General features: G+C 49.8%; 2 protein-coding genes across 8 annotated transcripts in view; one reads left to right on the plus strand and one right to left on the minus strand.

Moving 5' to 3' along the window:
* The window catches only part of RAB37 (RAB37, member RAS oncogene family), a 53763-nt gene that overhangs the window by 14462 nt on the left and 18469 nt on the right, over nt 1-20832 (plus strand). The window lies entirely within an intron of this gene.
* Nucleotides 1034-19321, minus strand: LOC107503782 (CMRF35-like molecule 1). 6 transcript variants are annotated; one of them, XM_036222411.1, is made up of 7 exons: nt 18949-19321; nt 8331-8660; nt 6893-7022; nt 4457-4569; nt 2879-2901; nt 2398-2547; nt 1034-1924 (listed from the first exon to the last, which is right to left on the minus strand). In XM_036222411.1, exons 2-7 carry the CDS (start codon nt 8620-8622, stop codon nt 1769-1771), a joined length of 864 nt encoding a protein of 287 aa, XP_036078304.1. In that variant the 5' UTR covers nt 8623-8660; nt 18949-19321; the 3' UTR covers nt 1034-1768. The 6 variants fall into 6 exon arrangements, with proteins under 6 accessions (XP_036078304.1, XP_015988020.2, XP_015988021.2 ...); XM_016132534.2 differs by lacking the exon at nt 18949-19321 and adding an exon at nt 18682-18845 and having other exon boundaries at nt 1035-1924; XM_016132535.2 differs by lacking the exon at nt 18949-19321 and adding an exon at nt 18682-18844 and having other exon boundaries at nt 1035-1924; nt 4457-4566.

The following is a 20832-nucleotide window of genomic DNA, read 5'->3' on the forward strand; positions in this document are numbered from 1 at the left end:
ATCCAAGACCCCACCAGGCACCAGACATTAATCTAGGGACGGGGGTTACATCAGTGAATGAGACAAAGTCCCCGCCTTTGGGCAGCCAACAGCTTAGCGGAGAGAGGGACCCAACAAACCCACATACCAGCGAGTCAGTTCCTAAAGTGGTGACTGCAACGAAGGAGGTAGAACGAGGCAACGTGGCAGAGACATTGGCGGCGTGACAGCGGCTGCCGCCTTCACGGTAGTCAGGGAAGGCCGCTCTGAGAGGGCACGTCGAAGCTGAGGTGCGATGATAGAAGAGTTGCTAACTATTCACATGTCTGCGAGAACATTCCGGAAAGGAGGAAGAGCAGGTGCCAATGCCTGAGAAGAGAGCAAGGCTGGTTTTGTTAGAAGGGCAGCGGAAAGGCTGGTGTAGACAAAGCAGAGAGAGAGAGAGAGTTAATCCTCACCAGAGATCGGGTCAAAGAGGCAGGCAGGGACCTGGGGGTCCCAGAGTCTCGTGGGCTGTGGGACAGGCCACCAGAAGGTGATAAGCAGGGAATGAGCAGGTCTGTGCTTTAAAAAGATCGCTCTGACTGCTGGGAGGAGAATGAACTTGGGGCCAGAGAACAAAGGACGGACTCCAGCCAGGGGTGGTTGCCTGGGGCCGGGCTGGTAACCGAGAAGAGAACTTGACCATCAGGGGATTGGGGGCATATTCTAGAGGGAGGACTGCCAGGACTCTAGACTAAAGGCGATGTGTCCGGAGTTTGTCAATATTCAGTAACTATCCCTGAGAGTGTGTGCACACGCTCACGCACGCACACTATCGTTGACACATGGGCGGTGGCCCAGACTCCAGATTCTAGAGCCAAAATTCCAACCCGTCCACTTGCCGGTGAAACCCTTGGAGAGTCACGGGACCTATCTGCGCCTCGATTCCTCATCTGTAAAATGGGGGCAGTAATAACGGCGCCCTCGTGGGGCTGCAGCGAGGATGAGCTCAGTGACCGTGCGGACGAGGCCCTGCCACACAGCGTGTGAGCTTCCTGCTGCCGCTGCCACGAATGACCACAAACGCGGTGGCTTAATAAAAACAATACGGATTTATTCTCTTACAAGACTAGAGGCCAGAAGGAGGGAATCGGATCCGGCGGGCTGACGGCCGCAGGGCCGGCTCCTTCTGGAGGCTCCAGGAGGAGGTCCGGTCGCTGCCTTTTGCAGCGTCTAGAGGCTGCGATGTCCCTTGGCTCCTGGCCGCATCGCTCCATCCTCTGTTTGCCTCGTCACATCACCTGGTCCTCTTGTGACCCTCTCACCTCCGTCTTATAAGGACCCTTGTGATTACATTTAGGACCAGCCTGGACAATGTCCTCGTCTCAAAGTCTTCAGCTTCCTTAGATCTGCAGGGCCCCTTTGCCACACAAGGCAATGCTCACGGGTTCTGGAGCCAAGCACGCAGGTGTCTTTGGGGGACGTTATTCAGCCTACCACTCACGGTAAGCAATAAATACAGAGGTTCGTTACTACCATCGGCCTTATCATGATCATTCCTCCTTCGGCAGCTTCGGAGCCTAGTCCTACCCTTCTCCCAAGCTGTGTGGGAGAAGCAGCGATGTGGAAAGACCCCTGTCCTTCTCCCAGAAGCCCCCTGGTCAGACCTGGGGGTGATGCTGACTGCGTCAGGCAGAGGCCTCATTCACTGGTAGGTCCCCATGAAGGGACCGGGATCAGAAAGCAGACGAGGCAGGAACATGCTGACATCCTCACGTGGGGTTGAGGACGGGCTCCTCAGTGCAGGCTAAGGCTTCATGATGGTGCTGTATTCCGTGGCTTCCTCGTGGCTCTGGTGGTAAAGGTGGTTGGTGAGGCCATCCATGTTGCTGTAGATCAACTCCTGATTCGGGGTGTCCAAAGTCAAAGCTGCATAGGAAATGTCCTCTTTCGGAAAGGAAGTCTGCAATAATGGGACACTTGGGTCAGGAGGGCTGGCAGGAGGCAGTGCCCACGGGTGGGGGAGTCCTCGTGAGGCTGGGGGCAGACCCCTCAGGGCATCTGAAGTCTATTCTCAGGCCCTGCAGCTCCCTTTCCTCCACCTGCCAGGCACGTGACCTCCAGCCACAGCCGAAGACACTTTCCCTACACTCCACGCCAGGCAGCAGACTCTGCGTGAAGTCCCAGGTCATCAGCCTGTCTGGGTCTCCCCTGTCCAGCCCAAGGACCGTGTTTGACTAGGCTCTGAGTCCCCAGTGCTGAGACCTGGTTTGGAGACACTTCCAAAGGCCAAAAACCTGGGGAAACTGAGCAGGCAAGTCTTCCTATGGATGCGACTTTGCCCGGCGCCCACCCCGCTCTGTGCCCACACGGGTGGGACAAGGGACAAGGGCAGGTCTGGCTCTGAGCCCCACAGCAGCCCCACCAAGCACACACCATGGTGACGTATTCCACTCCCGTCTTGCCCTCCTGGGCAGAAGGGCAGAGCTTTGCGGAGGACTTCCTCCTGGAGGATCTGGGGGAGGCTCCAGTCTGCGTCAGAGTCAGGTTGGCGTAGCAGAGCTCACTCTCCAGGGGCTGGAGCACCTAGGACAGATATCCCAGGTGCCCCTTCTGCAGAAGAACACGCGGCCTCTGCCTTCCTGGGCCGCCCTCAGCTTCCTCCGCCGCCCCCACTTCTCAGACTCCCGTGCCTGCCCCCTCCCTGCCCTCTTCCCTTCTGGCTGCTTCCAGCACCGCCCCCCCCCCCCGCCTCTCCCATCCTCCCAGGCCATGTAGCAAGGCCGTGAGTACATGGACACTTGGGCACATGGGTCTGTGCGGTACATTTGAACTTCGGTACCCCTGGGAGGTGGAGACGAGGAAGGTGGAGGAAGGAGTTGTTTGGTGTCTGCTGTCTGACGATGGGGACTCTCACCTGCTCTGGGGATATGCCGGCAGCTAAAAGACAAAAACGAGCAGAATTAGAGAGCCCATTCTGGAACCCACGGGGGCCCCCAGGTCTAGGGAAGAGAAATGAAGAAGAAAAGGGGTGAATTAGGCTCTAGGCTCAGATAGAGGAGACTTGGTTTAATTCCGACTCTTCAGATGACACTTTCTGTGACGTGGGGCCCTTCGCCTCTCTGAGGTTCCATTTCTCCATCTGCCCCTCTGTTCCCCACAACACAGAACTCCGACACAACTGATTCAGTGGCCCCGCAGCCACCGGCTGTAACTCCACCATCTCTCTACCTGATTCGTCATCCACGCCCACCTTCCCCAGCTGCCCCGGCTGTCTGACCCCTCCCTCTCCAGCTCCCACCACCCTTGATTTATGACTGTCTCGTTGCCTTTGTCCTGCCAGGTTCTGGTTAGTCTCTGGTTAGTGGGCTGTGGGCTGCTGGGTGGCTGAGCCTGTCCCTCCCTTGCCTTCCTAGCACCTGGCTGTGCGTAGCACGTGAATGCCCCCATCAGCACAGCTGTCTGCGGAGGCAGGATTGCTCCAAGCCGCCCTCCAAATGGAGCGTGCGAGCTGGGTCGGCCCAGGAGGGACCAGCCTCCAGGTGTGCACTGTTTCTTTCCGCCCTTGGCCCTCGCTCTGCCCCCTGCTTTAGAGACAGCAAAGAAGCAAGACATTTTTCCCTCTGGTTTTTAGTTTCTAGAACTTAAGTATCTAGAACTTAAGTCACAAATACGACATTTGGGAGAAAACGTGATGAACAAGAGTGAAGCTCCCTCCTCAGGGGTTGCAAGATCCCCCCGGCGGGGGTGGGGGGGGAGGGGAGGAATGCAGGAGGGGGCCCACAAGAGCTTAGGTTCCAGTGGGTTCTGGGAAGGGGAGGGGGTGAGGTTACGTGAGAATGTGGAAGTGGAGCCAGACAGGAAAAGGGTGTGGCTGAGGCCAGACCTCGTGATGAATGAGCGCAGGCTCAGGCTCGTGAGTGAGGAGGTCTTTCCCTAAAGGGCAAATTAACACCAAAAAGGAGGTCAACTTGAGCAAGGGCCGGGGCAGAGGAGAAACAGAAGTAGTAGCCGCGAGCAGTCTTGTAAATCCAGACGGCTCTGTGTGTCTGTGTGTGTGCGTACGTGCGTGACGTGTGCATGCACGCATGTGTGTATACGCATGCCTGACCACCGTGCGCGTGCATGTGCACACATGCATGTGAGTACACATTCGCTCACGTGCGCACACGTGTGTGTGTGTGTGTGCGCACGCGCGCGCTTCTCCCCGCCCCCACGTCAGCCCAGGCCCTCCTCGGCAATCACATGGATTCCACTCGGCAAAGCGTATGAGCATCCTCGCTCGGCGGCTTGCCTAAAGCCACTGCCACTTCTGCCACCAAGAGCCAGGCCAGGAAGCAGAGAGGGAGGCGGGTCGGAGACAAGGGGCAGACGGCGGATGCCAAGGCCTCCCGGCTTCAGCTGGGGTCGCCCGCCCGGCAGCACCGGGCCCCCGGCACCCCTGCCCAGCCCCGCCCGGCCCGGCGCCAGCCCAGCCGCGGCCAGGTCCTCTCACCGTTCTTCTGTCGCTTCGCTGTTCTCCAAGCGAAGACGGAGGCCGCCACCAGGAGCAGCAGCAGCACGGCAGAGACCAGGGGCAGGAGCACGCTGAGCTTCATCAGGTCGCTGCTGGGGACAACGGGGGACGCCCGCGCGCCCTGGTCACCTCCCGCCTTGGGGCCTCTCCCGCCCGCCTGGCCGCGGGCCACGCCTCTTCGGCCTGTGGTGTCGAGCCTGGGAACCCCCACACCTGGGTGCCCTCGAAAACGGTTTTTAAGAAAAAGCGAAGGAGGGTTCTGCGGGGTAGTTTCGACGGGTCCAGAAGCCTGTGAGTGACGCAGGCCCTGAAGGGGCCTCCCTGGTTCTGCGCTTGCCCCTCCGCCCTGCGTAAATGGAGTTCCCCAGCCCACGATTCACGTCCACCTGCACCCTGTGCGGGCGACCTATTTGGAAATGAGATCTTTGCTGGCATTACCGAAATGAAGTCACCCTGGATTGGGGCGGGCCTAACCCAATGACCGTGTCCTCGTACAAGGACGATGTGGGCGCGCAGACACGTGCGTGGGGACGGCCACGCGAGCACAGATACAGGGACCACGTGACGCTGCCGCAAGCCGAGGAGCACCAAGGATCAGCGGCAGCCACCCGAGCGACGACGGGAGAGACTCGGGACGGCTCTGCCTTCGAGCCCCAGGGAGCCGACCCTGCCGACACCTTGATTTCGGATTTCTCGCCTCCTGAGCTATGAGAAAATAAACTCCCGTGGCTTTAAGCCACGCGGTGTGTGGAATTTCGTTGTGGCAGCCACAGTAAACGAACACATCTTCCCATAGTTCATCATCAACGGAGCAGCCAGGGGAGTCCTTTCAACCAAAAGGTGGAGCACATCCCACCTCGGCTGAAAGTCCTGCAACAGCCCCGCTTCTTTCCAAGAAAACGGCCAAGGCCGACGATGGCCCCCGCGCCCCTCAAACTCTCCTTCCTCATTTCTTACAACACCCACCCTTGCCTGCTCTGCTGGGCGGGAAATGACCAGGGTCCTCATGAGAAGAAGAAGAGATTAGGACTCGGACACACACAAAGCGGAAACCATGGGAAGACGCAGGCGGATGACGGCCACCTACAAGCCAAGGACGAGGCCCGGGAAGAAAGCAGCCCTGCCGACGCGTCGGTTCAGACGTCCGGCCTCCAGAATCGTCCAGACGTAAACGCCTGTCGTCTGAGCCGCCCAGCCTGTGGCGCTGTGCCCCGCGGCCCGAGCTGACTGACGCAAGGACGGTCTTGTATGCATCACCAGTCACAGGAATGTGCAGAATAAACCCGTCAGCCGATCGAGTAATTAACTCTGTTGGGTACGTGAATTATCTCGCACTTGGAATTGCCTGGAGGGCAGAGCTTGGCATTTTTGTCCATCCTCCAATCCCCTGGTGATTGGCGTGAGCAGGTGCTCAGTCGTTTTTGTTGAATAAATGAATGAATTATCCATCCGATGCTGACCAAAGACCCAAAATGGTAATTACATGTGGCTTGAATTGACAAGATGAGGAAACTCCTTAGCTTAGAGGCCAAGTGGGAGAGGGGAAAAGAGGGGCCTCTGGGGTACAAAGATCAGGAATCCTTCACTGGGATTCCGTGGGAAAGCCCTGCATTGGGAGATCACAGCAGACCCAGAAACAAAGCCAAGAGGGCTAAGGAGAGGGGAGGGAGGGAATGGAAGGGGCCTCTCTTTGGCTGCATGGCTGGGCAGGGCGCTGAGAAGCAGGGGCCGGGCTCAGTTTCTTTTTCTGTAACATGAGACCGTGTGCACCTGCCCATTCCTCCTCACGGGGCGGCCATCGGCAGGGTCAAAGCATTAGCAGAATAATGCACAGGAAAGTTCTCTGGGAGCTGCAGGTGCTCTAGCAAGGTGAGGGACCATCAGTATCACAGCTGTGGCCCTAACAGTAATTAGGGAAACAGGACTTCCCCAGGCCTTCCCTGTTCTCCTGACACTTGGACCAAGAGCCATCCCTGAGGCCCACGACCCCCAAGCCCACACGCACACCGGCCACGCCAGACGCCCTGACTGCCTGCTCGTCCATCTCCCGCACCCTGAGCTTCGGGGCCCCAAGCCCACACACACACCGGCCACGCCAGCCGCCCTGACTGCCTGCTCGTCCATCTCCCACACCCCGAGCTCCGGGGCGGACGCTCCATGTCTGTGTCTCCGGAGCTCAACGCAGGGTCAGGAACGTAGAAGACAACTCAGTGCAAATGGGATGGATGGGTGGGTGAACCAACGAACCTGCAAACTGCACTAGCTCCAGGATACGGGATCCATGGACTCCGAGGACACCGTGCGGCCTGAGAGCCGCCGGCCTCCTGGCTGGGCCCCGGGACTGCAAAGGGTCCCCATGTTGGAGGAGTTTGGGACAAGTGGGCCACAGGGAACTACACATCCACGCTGACTTACCTGTCAACAGAGTGGTGGCTGCTCACAGTCGGGGAGCCTGTAGTGCCTTCCGGGGTGACTGGTGCTGTGAACACGGTGGTGGTGATGGTGGTGGTGGTGGCGGCGGTGGTGGTAGATGCTGTAGTTGTTGCTTGGCATACAAACCAGATTACACTCTACTCTGCCTGCTAACCTGCCCGCAGCCTGCACGTGGCTCCAAGCCTGTAGGGTGGGCTGCCTTGGCTAAGGAGCCTGGAGCAAGGCCATGGGAAAGGGCCCATGGTCTGGCCCGCTCACCTCTCCCTGGCCTCGAGGAGACTCAGAGGCTCAGAGGCAGGTGGGACTGAGCACAGGTCCAGAGAGGACATCGAGAAGGCCCTGGAAGGGTGAGGGGACCCAGGATCGCCTCAGGTCAAGAGCAGCGGGAGCGACTGAACTTTAAACACTCCTGCTGCTTATGACAGGGACTCGACCTCCGACTTATTTATTTAGCAAGGACAAGGGCAAGATGAGGGCTTGCCAGATACCCAAGATCTGTGACATCTAAGGTCGGGACCAGGCCTGAACACAAAATCACAATGATCAGGAAGAGCCTTGACTTTGGACTAGTTATTAAGCTTCCACGGTGGGGACAGTTCCTTCTCGGAAACGCTGTCGGGATTCCATGAGACAATGAACGTGCTGCGCAGTGTGCGCAGTGCGGGTATAACAGACCTCCCAGGCTGCGGGTCCGGTGGGGGCTCTGTCGACTGTGTGTCCCCTCCCCCCACCACCACCACGAGTGCCCTGTGAGCTGGTGCTGCCTGTCCGAGGGAAAGCAGAAGCAGAGCCCAACAGATGCACTTGTTCAAAACAAGATACTCCCAGGAGTGTCTGCATTCCAGAAGGATTTAGGAAGAGCTCATCATTAAGCCCAGATATATAAATGGCTCACGATGGGATTTCAGGCACCAGGAAGGCAGCCCTTTGGCCTCTGCGGACTTTCCAGACCTCAGGGATTAACCACAGTTACTCAACTGCGGTGGGCCTCTTTCCCCCTGAGACTGGCCATGGAACAAGGGGTGGGAGCAGCAGCTCTGAGTCCCAGCCCCAAACCCCACAAAGAGCAGGCCACCTGGGCAACAGGGGCCCCAGGAAAATATTGGAAGGAATTGGGGTCTCTGGATCCCATGGAAGAGGGTCCCTTTGGCCACTTGGCTGAAACTGAGGCCATCACCCCGATCTCTGTGGGCAGTACGCTGAGCTGCGCAGAGAAAAAACATCTGTCCAGACAGGCTTGATCCATCCTGGGGGAGCCTTGGGAGCCACGAGAGCATCCGAGAGAAGATCTGCCCCTCTCAGTCACATGAGACCTCAGAATTCAACACACGCTGAGTGAGTTAAGTCACTGCAAGGGACCTCAGGGACCAGGACAGAGCAGGCCCTGAAGAGACACAGACACACTTACACATACTCTTACCTGGCCTGATGGTCACTTTAACAGAAACCCCATGATCCACTCCGGTTCTTGCGATCCCACACCAGTAGACGTCTGCATCGTCTGGCCTGAGCTCCTCCATGGTCACGGTGAACACGTGGCTTCCCTGACTGTCCACGATGGACACACGGCCCTTCCTCATCTCCCACTCTGATTCAGTGGTTTGAACCAGGATCCTGCAGCTACCCCAGGCAGCTCCTCGACACCACCACTTCCTGTAGGTCTCCCACTCTGGATCATAGCGACACCGCACAGTCAAGGAGCCCCGTTCCATGCCACTCACTTCCTCTGGACCCGTGATGGGATCTGAGCCTAGAAAACACAAATCAGGTACCTGTCACCTCCGGGCTGCGGGCAAGGCCCAGCCTCCGCGGTGTGACTTGCTCCAGTAAGTGCAAGGGCCTTAAGGGGTTGAATGGAGTCAAGGAGGGACTAGTCTCCCACGGACAGATCTTTTGTCCTTCAAAATTCCACTGGGTCAAAGCCACAAGGAGACTCTCGTATGGGCACAACTGCAGGTGTCATAGAAAGAAAAATGTAGACACTGAGCAATTCACCCCTCTCCCCCTCCCTGTGGTCAATGTAATCTGTATTCCCAGCAGTGCGCTTTCGCGATCATCTCTGCATTATCCTGGCCTTTTCTCAGGAGGATAAATGGTTATCTTTTCATTTTTCTGGGGTAGGTAGAAGTCCGGATTTTGTGCGAAACTTCTCAGTTTTAAAACATTGGCTTATCAGACATAACAGTGGCAAATACAACTGGGCCACATCGATCCCGTGTCTCGGCTGCACCTGTCTCAACGCTCAGTTCCAGATATAGTCAAAAGTAAGACCGTTTTAATCACTTAAACTGTTTTCATGCCATGAATATTGGCCTATTGAAGTTTTTTTTTTTTTATTGTTCTCAAATCGATTCTACTATTTTGTTTTTCCCCAAGATTTATCCATTTTACAGAGGATTGATTGGCATATAGTTCTGCAGTAATAAAGTATCCTATTATCAAAAAATTCGTATCTATTACAATTATTACGCATCCCGAGTACAAGCACTATTTCATTTTTACTGATTCCTTGTGCCGCCAGATTTCCTCCTTCACTGTTTCTCCTCCCGCTCATCCTCTTTTTCTCTACATTAAACCAGTTTTGAGATGTCTTTGGTAAATGTCACTGTGTTTATATTCTAAATTACTGATTTCTCATATGTGTAATTTTATTCCCCTTATTTCCTTGAGATCACCACCTATTATCTTTCCAATTTTCTAAGTCAAAGACTGTGATCATTTTCTTTCTTTCTAAAATTAACTAAAGCATGCTTAAGACTAAGAATTTACTTCCGTACATTTTTTTTAATTGAGATATATTCGCATACCATAAATTTCACTCTTCTGAAGTGTATACTTTGGTGGCTTTTAGGATATTCACAAAGTCATGCAACCACTGGCGCTATCTCATTTCAGAATGTTTTTATCACCTCGAAAGAAACCCTTTCCCCTTAGCACCCCACTTCCTTCCCCACTGAAGCCTTTGGGAACCCCCCATCTACTTCCTGTCTCTGTGAATTTCCCTACCCTGGGCGTTTTATGTCAACAGGATCATACAATGTACGACCCTTTGCGTCTGGCTTCTTTCACCCAACATGCGTGTTCATCCGGGTCCATCCGGGTTGTAGCTTGTGTCAGTATTTCTTTCCTCTCATAGCCGAATGCTATTCTGTTGTATGGACAGGCCATATGCTGCTTATCCGTTCACCCGTTGATGACATTTGGTCGTTTCCACGTTTTCACTGTTGTGGATAATGCCGCTATGCACATACCTGTACCCGTTTTTGCTTGCATATGTGTTTTCAGGATTTCAGGGGATTTACCTAGGAGTGAAATTGCTCAGTCATAGGGTACTTCCATTTAATTTTTGGGGAAACTGCCAGACTTTTCCCTGATAATTTGCTTTCGAATACAGCTTTGGCTGTGTTGCGTAGTGTTTTCATTTTTATAAAAATGTGATGAGTCTTCATATTGGTTTTATATTGTCTATAATCGGAGTAAGTTTTTTAAAGGACTTTCTCCTCTCCCATCTCAATTTTTAGTTTCTTGTTAACTATTTTCAGGTGCATTTTTATTTCCCGCGAATACTTTTTAGGTTTATTCTTTTTTGACTATTTAGCTGAACGTTGTCTTTTCTTCGAGATACAGAAATTTTCTCGTAAGCAGCCAAAGAAAACTTGAAAATGCGTCTTTCCTCGCGGGGCCGCGTGTCGTCGTCTTAGTTCCCTGAGGACGTCACAGGAAGCAGATTCACGCGTGCGGCCCATTTTTGCTCCTCGCCAGCATCTCCCTGGTAGTGCAGGTCTGTCTGTCTGTGGTCAATGGTCTCCAGCTATCATCACTTTGAACTTTGGCTTTGCCAGAGATTCTGACGGTCTACAGTTTTTATACACGATATGTAAATATGTATTTAAAAACTAATGTCCAAAATACGTTAAAAAAAAAAAAAAAACCTCCTACAACTCAAAAAATAAAAATAAAGCAGCCCAATCTTTTAAAATGCAAAAGACTTAACAGACACCTCACGAAAGATATCCTAATGTCCACTGACATGTAAAAAGTGTTCGGCATATTAGTTGTCACAAAATGCTAATTAAAGTTGCAGTAAGATACCACCTAAAGCCCACTGGATGGCTCAGATTTAAAAGACCGATGTCACAAATGTTGGAGAAGATATGGTACGACTGGAACTCTCCATCCCTTGTTAGTAGGAATAGAAAATGAAACAATTACTTTGGAATACTGGGAAAGTGTGTTTCAATTTCTTATCAACTGAAACACGCATCTACCCTACGACCTAGCAATTCCACCTCTAAATGTTCATCTAAGTCAAAGCTAATGTCCACAAAAGAAGCTTCCTATGAGCTTTATTCATAATAAGCACAACAGGAAGCCGAATAAACAAATAGGGGCAGATTCAGAGCCATGGCACATACGGCAGGTCAGAAGGAGTGAACTAGTGATGCACAAAACGAGCGTGGACGAATCTCAAAAACATGCTGAGTGAAAGATGCAGAAGAGAACATGTTTGATTATCCCATCTGTGTGAAGTTCTACAACAGGCAAATCGGTCTCTGGTGATAGAAGTTACACGTGATTTGTTGGCAGGGAAAGATGGGGAATGAATGGTACTTGGGAACTTTCTGGGTGACAGAAACGTTCTCTCTCTTGATAAGGGTTGTAAGCTAAATAAATGCATTTGTCAACACTCATAGAACTGTACTTAGAATGCATACATTTCACTGCATGTAAATTATACCTTAATTTAAAAGAATCTTGTGGGATGCATCTAGAGTTGTGCTTAAGAACATTTTATAGCATTAAATGCATATCCTCGAAAAGAAAAAAAAGGACTTACATTTCATAAGTCGAACATTTATCTCAAAAGTTAGAAAAACAACGGAAGAGCGAGCAGAAGAAAAAGAAGACAGTTGAAGGAAGGAAATAATAAAATTAAGAATAAAAATGAATAAAGTACAAAAAATACAATGGAGAAGATCAATAAAGTCAAGCATTGGCTTAAAATAAATAAATAAATAAATAAATAGCCCTGCCAAGCTATTTATGATAGAGAAAAGATCTAAGTAATCAATATTAGGAATGAAAAGGAGGACACCACTATATACTTTACACATATTAAAAAGATAATAAGGGGAGAAGAGAAGAAAATAAGGGGATAGGACAGTAAAATGACAGCTGAATAAATTTGTCAATAAATTTGAAATTTTAGATCGATTAAACAGATTTCTAGCTAAAATAATATGCTAAAGTTAGCACAAAAAGAAATAGAAAACTTGATTAATTCTACAACTATTTAAATAAATAAAATCTATTTAAAAAAAAAATATCTCCACAAAAGAAAACTCTCGATCTATTTAGTATCAATGGAGATATCTAGTAAACAAGGAAGAAATAATGTCTATCTTACAAAACATTCCAGAACAAAGAAAAAGAGTATGCAGCCCAAGTCCACTTAATGAGAGTATCATAATCTTGATGCAAAACCCTGACAAAGGCAGAGCAAGAAAGAAATATTATGGGCAAATATCGCTCATGAACATAAACACAAAAGTCCAACACAAAGGTCAGCAAGCTGAATCCAGGGATATATAAGAAGGGTAATGCATCATCACTGAGGTGGGTTTATGCCAAGAATGCAAAATTGTTTGAACATTAGAAAATCAAGTATAATATGAGTACGTCACATTTATAGAGTAAAGGAGGAAAATCATATGATCATCTTCATATAAACAGACAAAAGTACTTGATAGAATTCAACACCCATTCGTGATTTTAAAAAATTTCTTAGCGAAATAAGAGTGGAGCTTCTTTTATCCGATAAAAATTATCAAAAATCTCAGCAAATAACACAATTATTGTGAGACATCGGCACGTACTTTATGATAATGCATTAACCTGGACATTGATGCTTTATCCACTTTTCTGTACGTACATTATTTTCTATAATTAAAAAAACTTTTAAGAATACCATAAACTAACAGCCAAATTATTCTTAACAATGAAATACTATAAGCATTTTAAGTGAAATCATGACTAAAACATGACTTCCCAATACATATAGTAACATGACTCCAGAAGTTCTCATCAAGTAGAGAGACGATGAAAAATATAAAATATATTACTGTCAGGGAAATGATGACATTTAGAGAAAATTTTTAAATCTTAACTTAAAAAGTATTTTAATTTATAATTGAACTTGAGTGGCTAAATACAAAATAATATATAAAAATCAATAGCTTTCCTATAAACGTGACTGAAACAATCAAGACTTGTAGGAAAAAAAACAAACAATGAAATTTTACTGAGAGACATAAAAGGTATAAATAAACAAAGCACTGTATTATGGCCCTTAATAAAAATGCATATATGGTAGAGTCCCCTTCTTCCCAAAAGAATTTATAGGTAACCAAAAAATCCAGAATATTATTAGAATATATTCATTTTTAGATAATCTCTGATAAATGTGTATGTATGTGTGTGTTTACACACTAAAGATTATCTGAGGAGAGGAACAGATGAGAATTTCTAACAAAATAAAGATGAATAATGAGGATGGACTTGCCATGCCAAGTATTAAAACAACATGCAGCCATAATGAAGAAACCAGTTTGGAAATCTAACAAGAACAGATAAACATATCAAGAAAACAGAGTCAATAGCCTAAAAACAGACCGGATCTATTTAAGAAGTTTACATTTACCACAGAAGACTAAAGCGATAAGCAGAAAAAGAAAGGATTAGGACCTAAACATTGCTGGATGCTCCATTTAGGTAAATTCAGGGAGGTTAAGAAGGTCGGCATAATTTGCTGTTTTTTAAACTAGAAGAAAATAGAAGTGAATCTTGATAAAATATCTGAATGATGGCAAGAACTTTCTAAACTTAAAATTAATGGATGACATCACGCAAGAAAGAGTTAATAAATTTGATTATATACAAATGTAACACTTGGACATACCAATAAAAAAAAAAAGACTAAAAAGGCAAAGAACAGATTGGGAGAAATATTTAGAATGAATAATGGAATAATGGATTCATATCTTTTCTCTTTATAAAGAGTGTACGTAAGAAAGATATTAAGATATTCATTTGGAAAATTGATAGAGGATAGGAAAAGGCAAATTACAAAAGAGGAAATACGGGTAGGTAATAAAATTTGAAATGTTCAACTTAAATAATACAGCAAATGAAAAAAATTTTAAGCGATATCATTTTCACGTGAAACCAACCGAGTTTTCATGACCGACACATTGCTGACATGGCCAAGGGGACCCAGGCCCTGTGAGAGGCCGCTCTGGCTGGTTCAGCCATTGCAACACGGCAGTCCTGTGTACCAAAAATAGCCATGCCCTTTGCTCCGGCAACTACATCCCTAGGATGTGGTCCTCAGGAAGAATCTGAGAGGCGAACAAAAAGGCGTGTGCAAGTATTCACTACATAACTATTTATACTAGCAACAAGAAGGGAAATGGGGTTGACATCCATCAATTAGGAAAATAATTAGGCATATAATGAAGTACAGCACAGACACCGATAATTATACTTAGAAACGTTTTTAGTTACGTAGGCAATTCTCACGCGGAGAGAAAGTGGTTTTTTTTTAATATCATTTATAGTATAATCTCAACTAACTTTAAAAATATGCATAGAAAAGATTTTTTAAAAAGCCAAAATGTTAACAACTAGTTGCCTTGAGCGTTAAGATTATGAACAGAAGGTTTTTTTCACTTTTCCTAATTCTTTATTTTTTTCCCATACTTTTTAAAGAATCCTCAATGAGCATTTATTACTTCAAAAATCATAGGGGAAAAAAACTAACGCCTGGCCAGGGCTATCCAGTGGTGTGATAGGCAGAATGAGGCTTCCTACATCCTAACCCACAGAACCCGTGATTACGTCCCTTAACCCGGCAAAAAGGGACGCTACAGGTGTGATTAAATTAAGAATCTTGAGGTGGAGAGAGTATCCTAGACTGTCCAGGTGGGCCCTGGACAGGTAATCACAGGGTCCCCATCAGAGGGAGGCCAGAGGGTCGGTCCAAATACGTAACGTGGAGGAAGAGATGAGAGCGGACAAGGCCACACAGAGGGACACGGGCCACACGGAGGGACACGGGCCACACGGAGGGACACGGGCCACACGGAGGGACACGGGCCACACGGAGGAACACGAGCAGCTCCTCGAAGCTGGAAAAGTCAAGGAACCAGATTCTCCCCCTTAAAGCCACCAGAGGAACACAGCCCTGGTTGACCCGTTTTTAGATTTCTGACCTATCAGCCACTAAGATCGGGGTGATTTGTCCCCGCAGCATTAGGAAACCCAGACAGAAGGCCGTTCCATCCTCAGCTGTGCTGCTAGCTCGTCTCCCCTGAGCATTTAGTTTGGGGGCCTGACTCTTGACCCATCTGTTCTACCCACGGCTTGGACCTCTCCATCCAGGTGCCCGCTCCCCATTGACCGGGCAGAGGTCCTCTTGACATAGCCCTGAGCTCTGAGCAGCAGCACCCTCACCAGGCGCAGCTACTCACAGCCCAAAGGAGGGACTGGAAACCATCCTAGCTCAGGAGAGAGCTGAGCCCCAAGGGGAGGTGATGGATCCCATCTCCGGCCCAGCACAGGACATCAGCTGGGCTCCGCTCTGGGTCGGCACATCTGGGGTCTTGCCCGGCTCTGCCAGCACTTACGGAGCAGTTAAGTTGGACGAGGCCACTCGTTTTTCCCCGAAAAAAAGGAGAGTGATTAAAAATCTCTTCCTTTCCACATAAGACAAATGCTATGAAGCCCAGTGGGAACTTTCCAGTTGGTATTTTTTTCTAGTGCACTTTTAAAGCAACGAGCACTTTAAAAAAAAAAAAAAGGGGGAAGTAGCACCAGGTAGATGTGTTACATGTGATTGGACATTCTGGGGACAAGGCTGGTGAGAGGTGACACAGAGGCTCGCGAGGCGACCAGGTTCCTCATCACCCCTTCCGCTTCAGACAGATCTACCCGCTCTGCCTCAATCACACCCGAGCCACACACACACACACACACACACACACACACACACACTCTCACACTCACACACCAGCACCCTCTCACACCCGCTCGCCATCGAATTCCCCTGTCCCCACGTGTCAGGAGAAACGCCGTCCTTTCTGGCCGTTCCCTGCGCTTCGGTCTCCCTGCGTCTCACTCACGGCTGGCCTTCTCCATATCTACACCGGAAAACACGGGCTCATGTGTCTGCAAACCCCCCGCCCAGGGCTCCCTTTACCAGCCTTGTGGTCCTGGACACGTCATTTTCCTCCCCTAAAACCCTTTCCCCAAAGAGGAAATAATATCCCTCCCAACCTGCCCCGCCAGGCTGTTCTGAAGCACATGACAAAGCCACGTGGCCTTTCCGTTCTTCAGACGTGCCAAGACCACGCTCATTTCTACATCAGAGCCTTGCACCTGCTGCTCCCTGTGCCCGGAAAGCTGTCCCCGATTCTAAGGACCTGTTCCTTCTCGTCTTCTGGGTCTCAGTTCAGACATCTCCTCCATAGAGGGCGCCTTGCAGCCCGCCCTTCCTAAACATCCCACTTGCCCCAAGTCTCAGGGTCAAGGGCACCAGCTTCTGGCGGATGGAATGAATGATCGAATTAAGCATCGCGAGCCATAAAGGGCTGTCTGGTTGCCATGGACACCCTCTTCCAGGGCCTCAGATCCGCACACGTGCCAAAGGCGACCCAAAGCCTTCTACCAGGAGACCGCCCCTGCTCCCAATTCTCCTCTCTACATTTCCATCATTTTCTCACTCAGGTACAATCCACATCGCACACAAACCACCCTTTCAAAGGGTACTCAGCGGTTTTCAGGACATTTACAAAGCTGTGAAAACAGCACCGTTGTCTCATTCCAAATCTGTCATCCCCCAAAAAACCCCTTACCCCCTTCCCCAGCCCCCGGCAACTACTAATCTACTATCCGTCTCTATGAATTGGCCTATTCCGAACATTTCATGCAAATGAAGTCACGCAGTGTACGGCCTTGCGTGCCTGGATTCTTTCGCTTAGCCTCACGTCTTCGAGGTTCATCCACGTCGTAGCGTGTCTCAGTACTTCATTTTTTTTTTTTTTATGGCTGAATGATATTCCGCTGTACGGATATATCCCATTTATTTATCCATCCATCGACTGACGCATATGTGAGTTGTTTCCACTTTTTGACTATTATGAATCATGTCATCGTGAACATTTGTGTCCAAGTTTTTACATGGACATATGTTTTCAATTCTCGTGGGTTTCTACCTAGGAAGGAGTAGAATTGCTGGGTCTCGTGGTAACCACACGTTTAACATTTTCAAGAATGTCAAATTGTTTTCCAAAGCGACTGCACCATTTTACGTTCCTCTCCAACAAATGTGAACAGTCTCAACTGTTCAGTCCTGTGATATTAGAAAGAGAAAGATTTGGTCCTGGGAGCGGGGTGGTTCCAGTAGTCATATTGTTTCCTCTTCATTAGACGCATGCGCTCATTCGACAAATACTATTTGTCCAATCTGTACCTGGTATGGTTGTGGGTGCAAGGGTCCCTGCACCCTATTAAAGTGGGGGAAGGGAAGGGACAGACAGTGGGAAAAAATAATGCAAGAGAAATGCTATTTTAATTGGGGTCATCGACAAAGGCCTCAGTGAGAAGCAAAGACACGAAACGGTTAAGGGACTGGAGCCTGTGGTTATCCGGGGAAAAGCATTATGGGCAGAGGGAGCAGTAAGTGCAAAGGTCCTGAGGCAGGAGCGTGCCTGGCATGGTCAAAGAACACTGACAGGCCAATGGGGCTGGTGCGGGTCGAGCCAGCGGGAGTCGAGTAGAGAAGAAAGCAGAGAGATGATGTTGGAGGAACCCAGAGGGTCGGTGCCTTGCAGCTTCTGTAAGGACTTTGGATTTTTACTCCGAGTAGGATGGGAGGCCGTTGGAAGGTTTTGACCAGAGGAGAGACAGAATCTGGCTTACGTGTACAAAGGACCATTATTGGATATGAGAGAAGAGATGGATACCCCCCCACCCCAGGGTTTGCCTGAGTACCTAGAAAGATGGAGGTGCCGAACACAAAGGTGGGTAAGAAAGGAATTGGAGGGGGGAAGATGTGGTCAGGTCACATTTGAAATGTCAGCATCTACGTGGAGATGTCCAACAGACAAATTGGATAAAAAATCCTAGAGTCCAGGGCGATGTCCAGGCTAGGGATACAAAATTGGGCATCATCTGTATAGAGATGGCATTCAAGGCCACAGAGACGGTTAGATCAACAAGGGGGTGACTCTAGATAAAGAAGAAGCCCAAAGACTGAGTCCTGAGCCCTTCCAACATTTTAAGTCAAAAAAAAAATCCCCTTAATTTTTAATCAACATGGAATCCATCAGCTTAATCTTTACTTCGGCCCCCTGTCGCTGCCCATATCGGTCCCTCGTTTCCTCTCCAGCCTACTAAGCTCCCTCCTCTCGACTTCTCCTGTCCCTCAGCAACTTCTACTATTTCCTTCTACCCCAAATGCCTAGAATCACCATTCCCTCCCTGTCTGGCAAAAAAAAAAAAAAAAACAAACAAACATCCTACTTTCCTTCCTCCGAAGCCCCCTCCACCCTCACTTCTGCCCCCCGAAGCTTCCCGTGGTCATAACGCACTCACGAAGGTCCAGGAGCAAGGGTTCACCAGCTCACCTGAGTGCCCGGGGCTCCTCTGCTTTGAATGATCAGCCCCTGGGCGGTCAGGAATGCTGCCTAGTGCTTTTCCCAAGCCCCACTCACCTGAAAGCCGGAAGAGGAGGGGGAAGAGCAGCAGCAGGTACATTTTTCTCCTCTCGCGCTTCCCCGTGTGTCGAGCCCCTCGGCGAGAGCGACTACAGACCCGACTCCATCATCTCCCAGCCCTCCCGCTTTCGCTTATTCTCACTCTCACACTTCCCCCTTCAGTCGCTCACCACTATTGGATAAAACTAAAAGAGGAAGGAGGTGAAATGTCAACGCAGTTAACAAAAAGTCCTAGTGATTAGTGAGGAAGCTTTTAAGAAATACCTCCCCGTCCGGAGCCACCACGGTTTCTCCGAAAAGAGAACTTCGCAGTGCTTCTCGGTCTTCTGGAAATTGCAGACACAGACTCGCTGGGTCAGGCAGGCTCTTGCACAATCCTCCCCACTGGTGAGAAGATAGGGACGGGGAGAACCGTCTCCATCAGAGAGTTCTTGGAGAGTCAAGGCTGATGGACGCAATGCCCTAAATCTGGAATTCCAGGTGTAGCCAGATTCTCAGAAGCCCAGAAGGTCAGGAGTTCAATCAGATTAAGGGCAAGAAAGGAGAGGAGGTATCTCAAAAATGCAGGGGCTTACAGAGATGACCAACCCAGCCGGTTATAGATTAACCACATCCTATAGATCTCTGAATGGCCTTCTAGAAACTCCTGTCACATCTATAAGACAAATGACTTATAAATAGATAAGACCAGCGATCTGGAAATTCCTTCCCCTTTTGCAGCCCCCACCCGAAACTCCTCCTCCCCATCCTGAGTCACGAGGTGGACGTGAAACCTCGGACAAAGGACTCAGGTGCCCCTTGCAGAACACTGCAAGGGCATTTAAGCCGTAAGAAATCTAACCAAGGAGAATTCGCGCTTTGGTGCGGTTAAGCCCCATGTGCTCCGCCGACTAATAAATCCTCCTTCCTCTATCAAAGTTGTCTGAGCGTCCAAATTCCTTCCTCAGATGTCCCTTCCTGCAACACAGGGACTTGGAGCCAAAGTCAGAAACCCAAAGAGAAGATTCTAGAGCAGAGATCTGAATAAAGAGGCTAAGTGGGTATCAAAACCCAGACCGCAAAGAAAGGGGCTCAAAGAGAAAGGAACTACCTACCAGTCCAATGGGCAAGAGGGACCTGAGAACACACCAGAAACTCTCACTGCTAGGCCCCAGCCCTCCAGGTGAGAGCCCGTGGGTATCAACACCAGCCTGACACCTGGCAATAACACCAAGGGGTCCTCCCTGAAGAAACTAGCCCATTGCTCTCGTCTATTACCCCCTCGCTCCTCACCCATCACCTTATACGGAGCTATCTGTCCAAAGGGAGAAAGAGCCAGTTCTGCCTGTCTCACTCCACCTTCGTGCCCCTCCCCCTCCCCATCTGGATCCCAGCAAGCCCTCCAGGTGGAGCACAGAGATTAGGCAAAGGTAGAAAACCTTTCTCATGTTTCCTTCCTGGAGCCACTTTTGCCATGTGTCACAGACACCCCGTGACATCTTGAAGAGCAAGTGAGTCCAGGGAGGGACCTAAGCCCCTCACACCCTAATCGGCAATGAGTAGGAATGCAAGAAGATTATTTGCATAGAAAGAAAAAAAAAACACGGCAACTGATAAGCAGGGTCCTTTCCAGGATGTGGCCAGAGCCGACAGCCCTGTGGCCCCCACTGCTTGGCAAGCCCACCCTCTCCCCGGGGCGCTGTGCGGTCACACGGAGACACAGCGGCCTCTGCAAACAGGGATGGTGTTCGGCTTCCAGGGAAAACGATGGCCCAGAAAAACAGGGGCCAAGAGCTTTGAGGGTGGTGCGGAAGCCGTTCCTTTCTCGGGCATGCGCGGTAGGGACTGGACAATCTCGGAGCTGCTCAGAGTTCCGCCTGGGACCCAACTCTCTGACCCTGGATCCTCCCACCCAAGAAAGGCTCCACGCCGAATCAAGAACAGAGGATCGCCGGAGTGACTCTGGGTGATGGCAAGACTGCTCCTCTAAACAAGTGCTTCTGGGGACTGCAGGGGAGTCAGGCTATTCGAGGGCTTCTGGGGAGGCCCTAGACGGGGCTCGGTCAGGGGCTCCTGCATGAGTCAGTTACCTCCCTAGGCTTCCACATCCCCGCTGTGAAAGAAGGAATCGAGCGGATGATCTCCTCCAAAGCACCTGTGTGTGCATGT

The sequence above is a fragment of the Rousettus aegyptiacus genome, unplaced genomic scaffold, assembly GCF_014176215.1.
Source record: "Rousettus aegyptiacus isolate mRouAeg1 unplaced genomic scaffold, mRouAeg1.p scaffold_m13_p_6, whole genome shotgun sequence".
Taxonomy (NCBI): domain Eukaryota; kingdom Metazoa; phylum Chordata; class Mammalia; order Chiroptera; family Pteropodidae; genus Rousettus; species Rousettus aegyptiacus.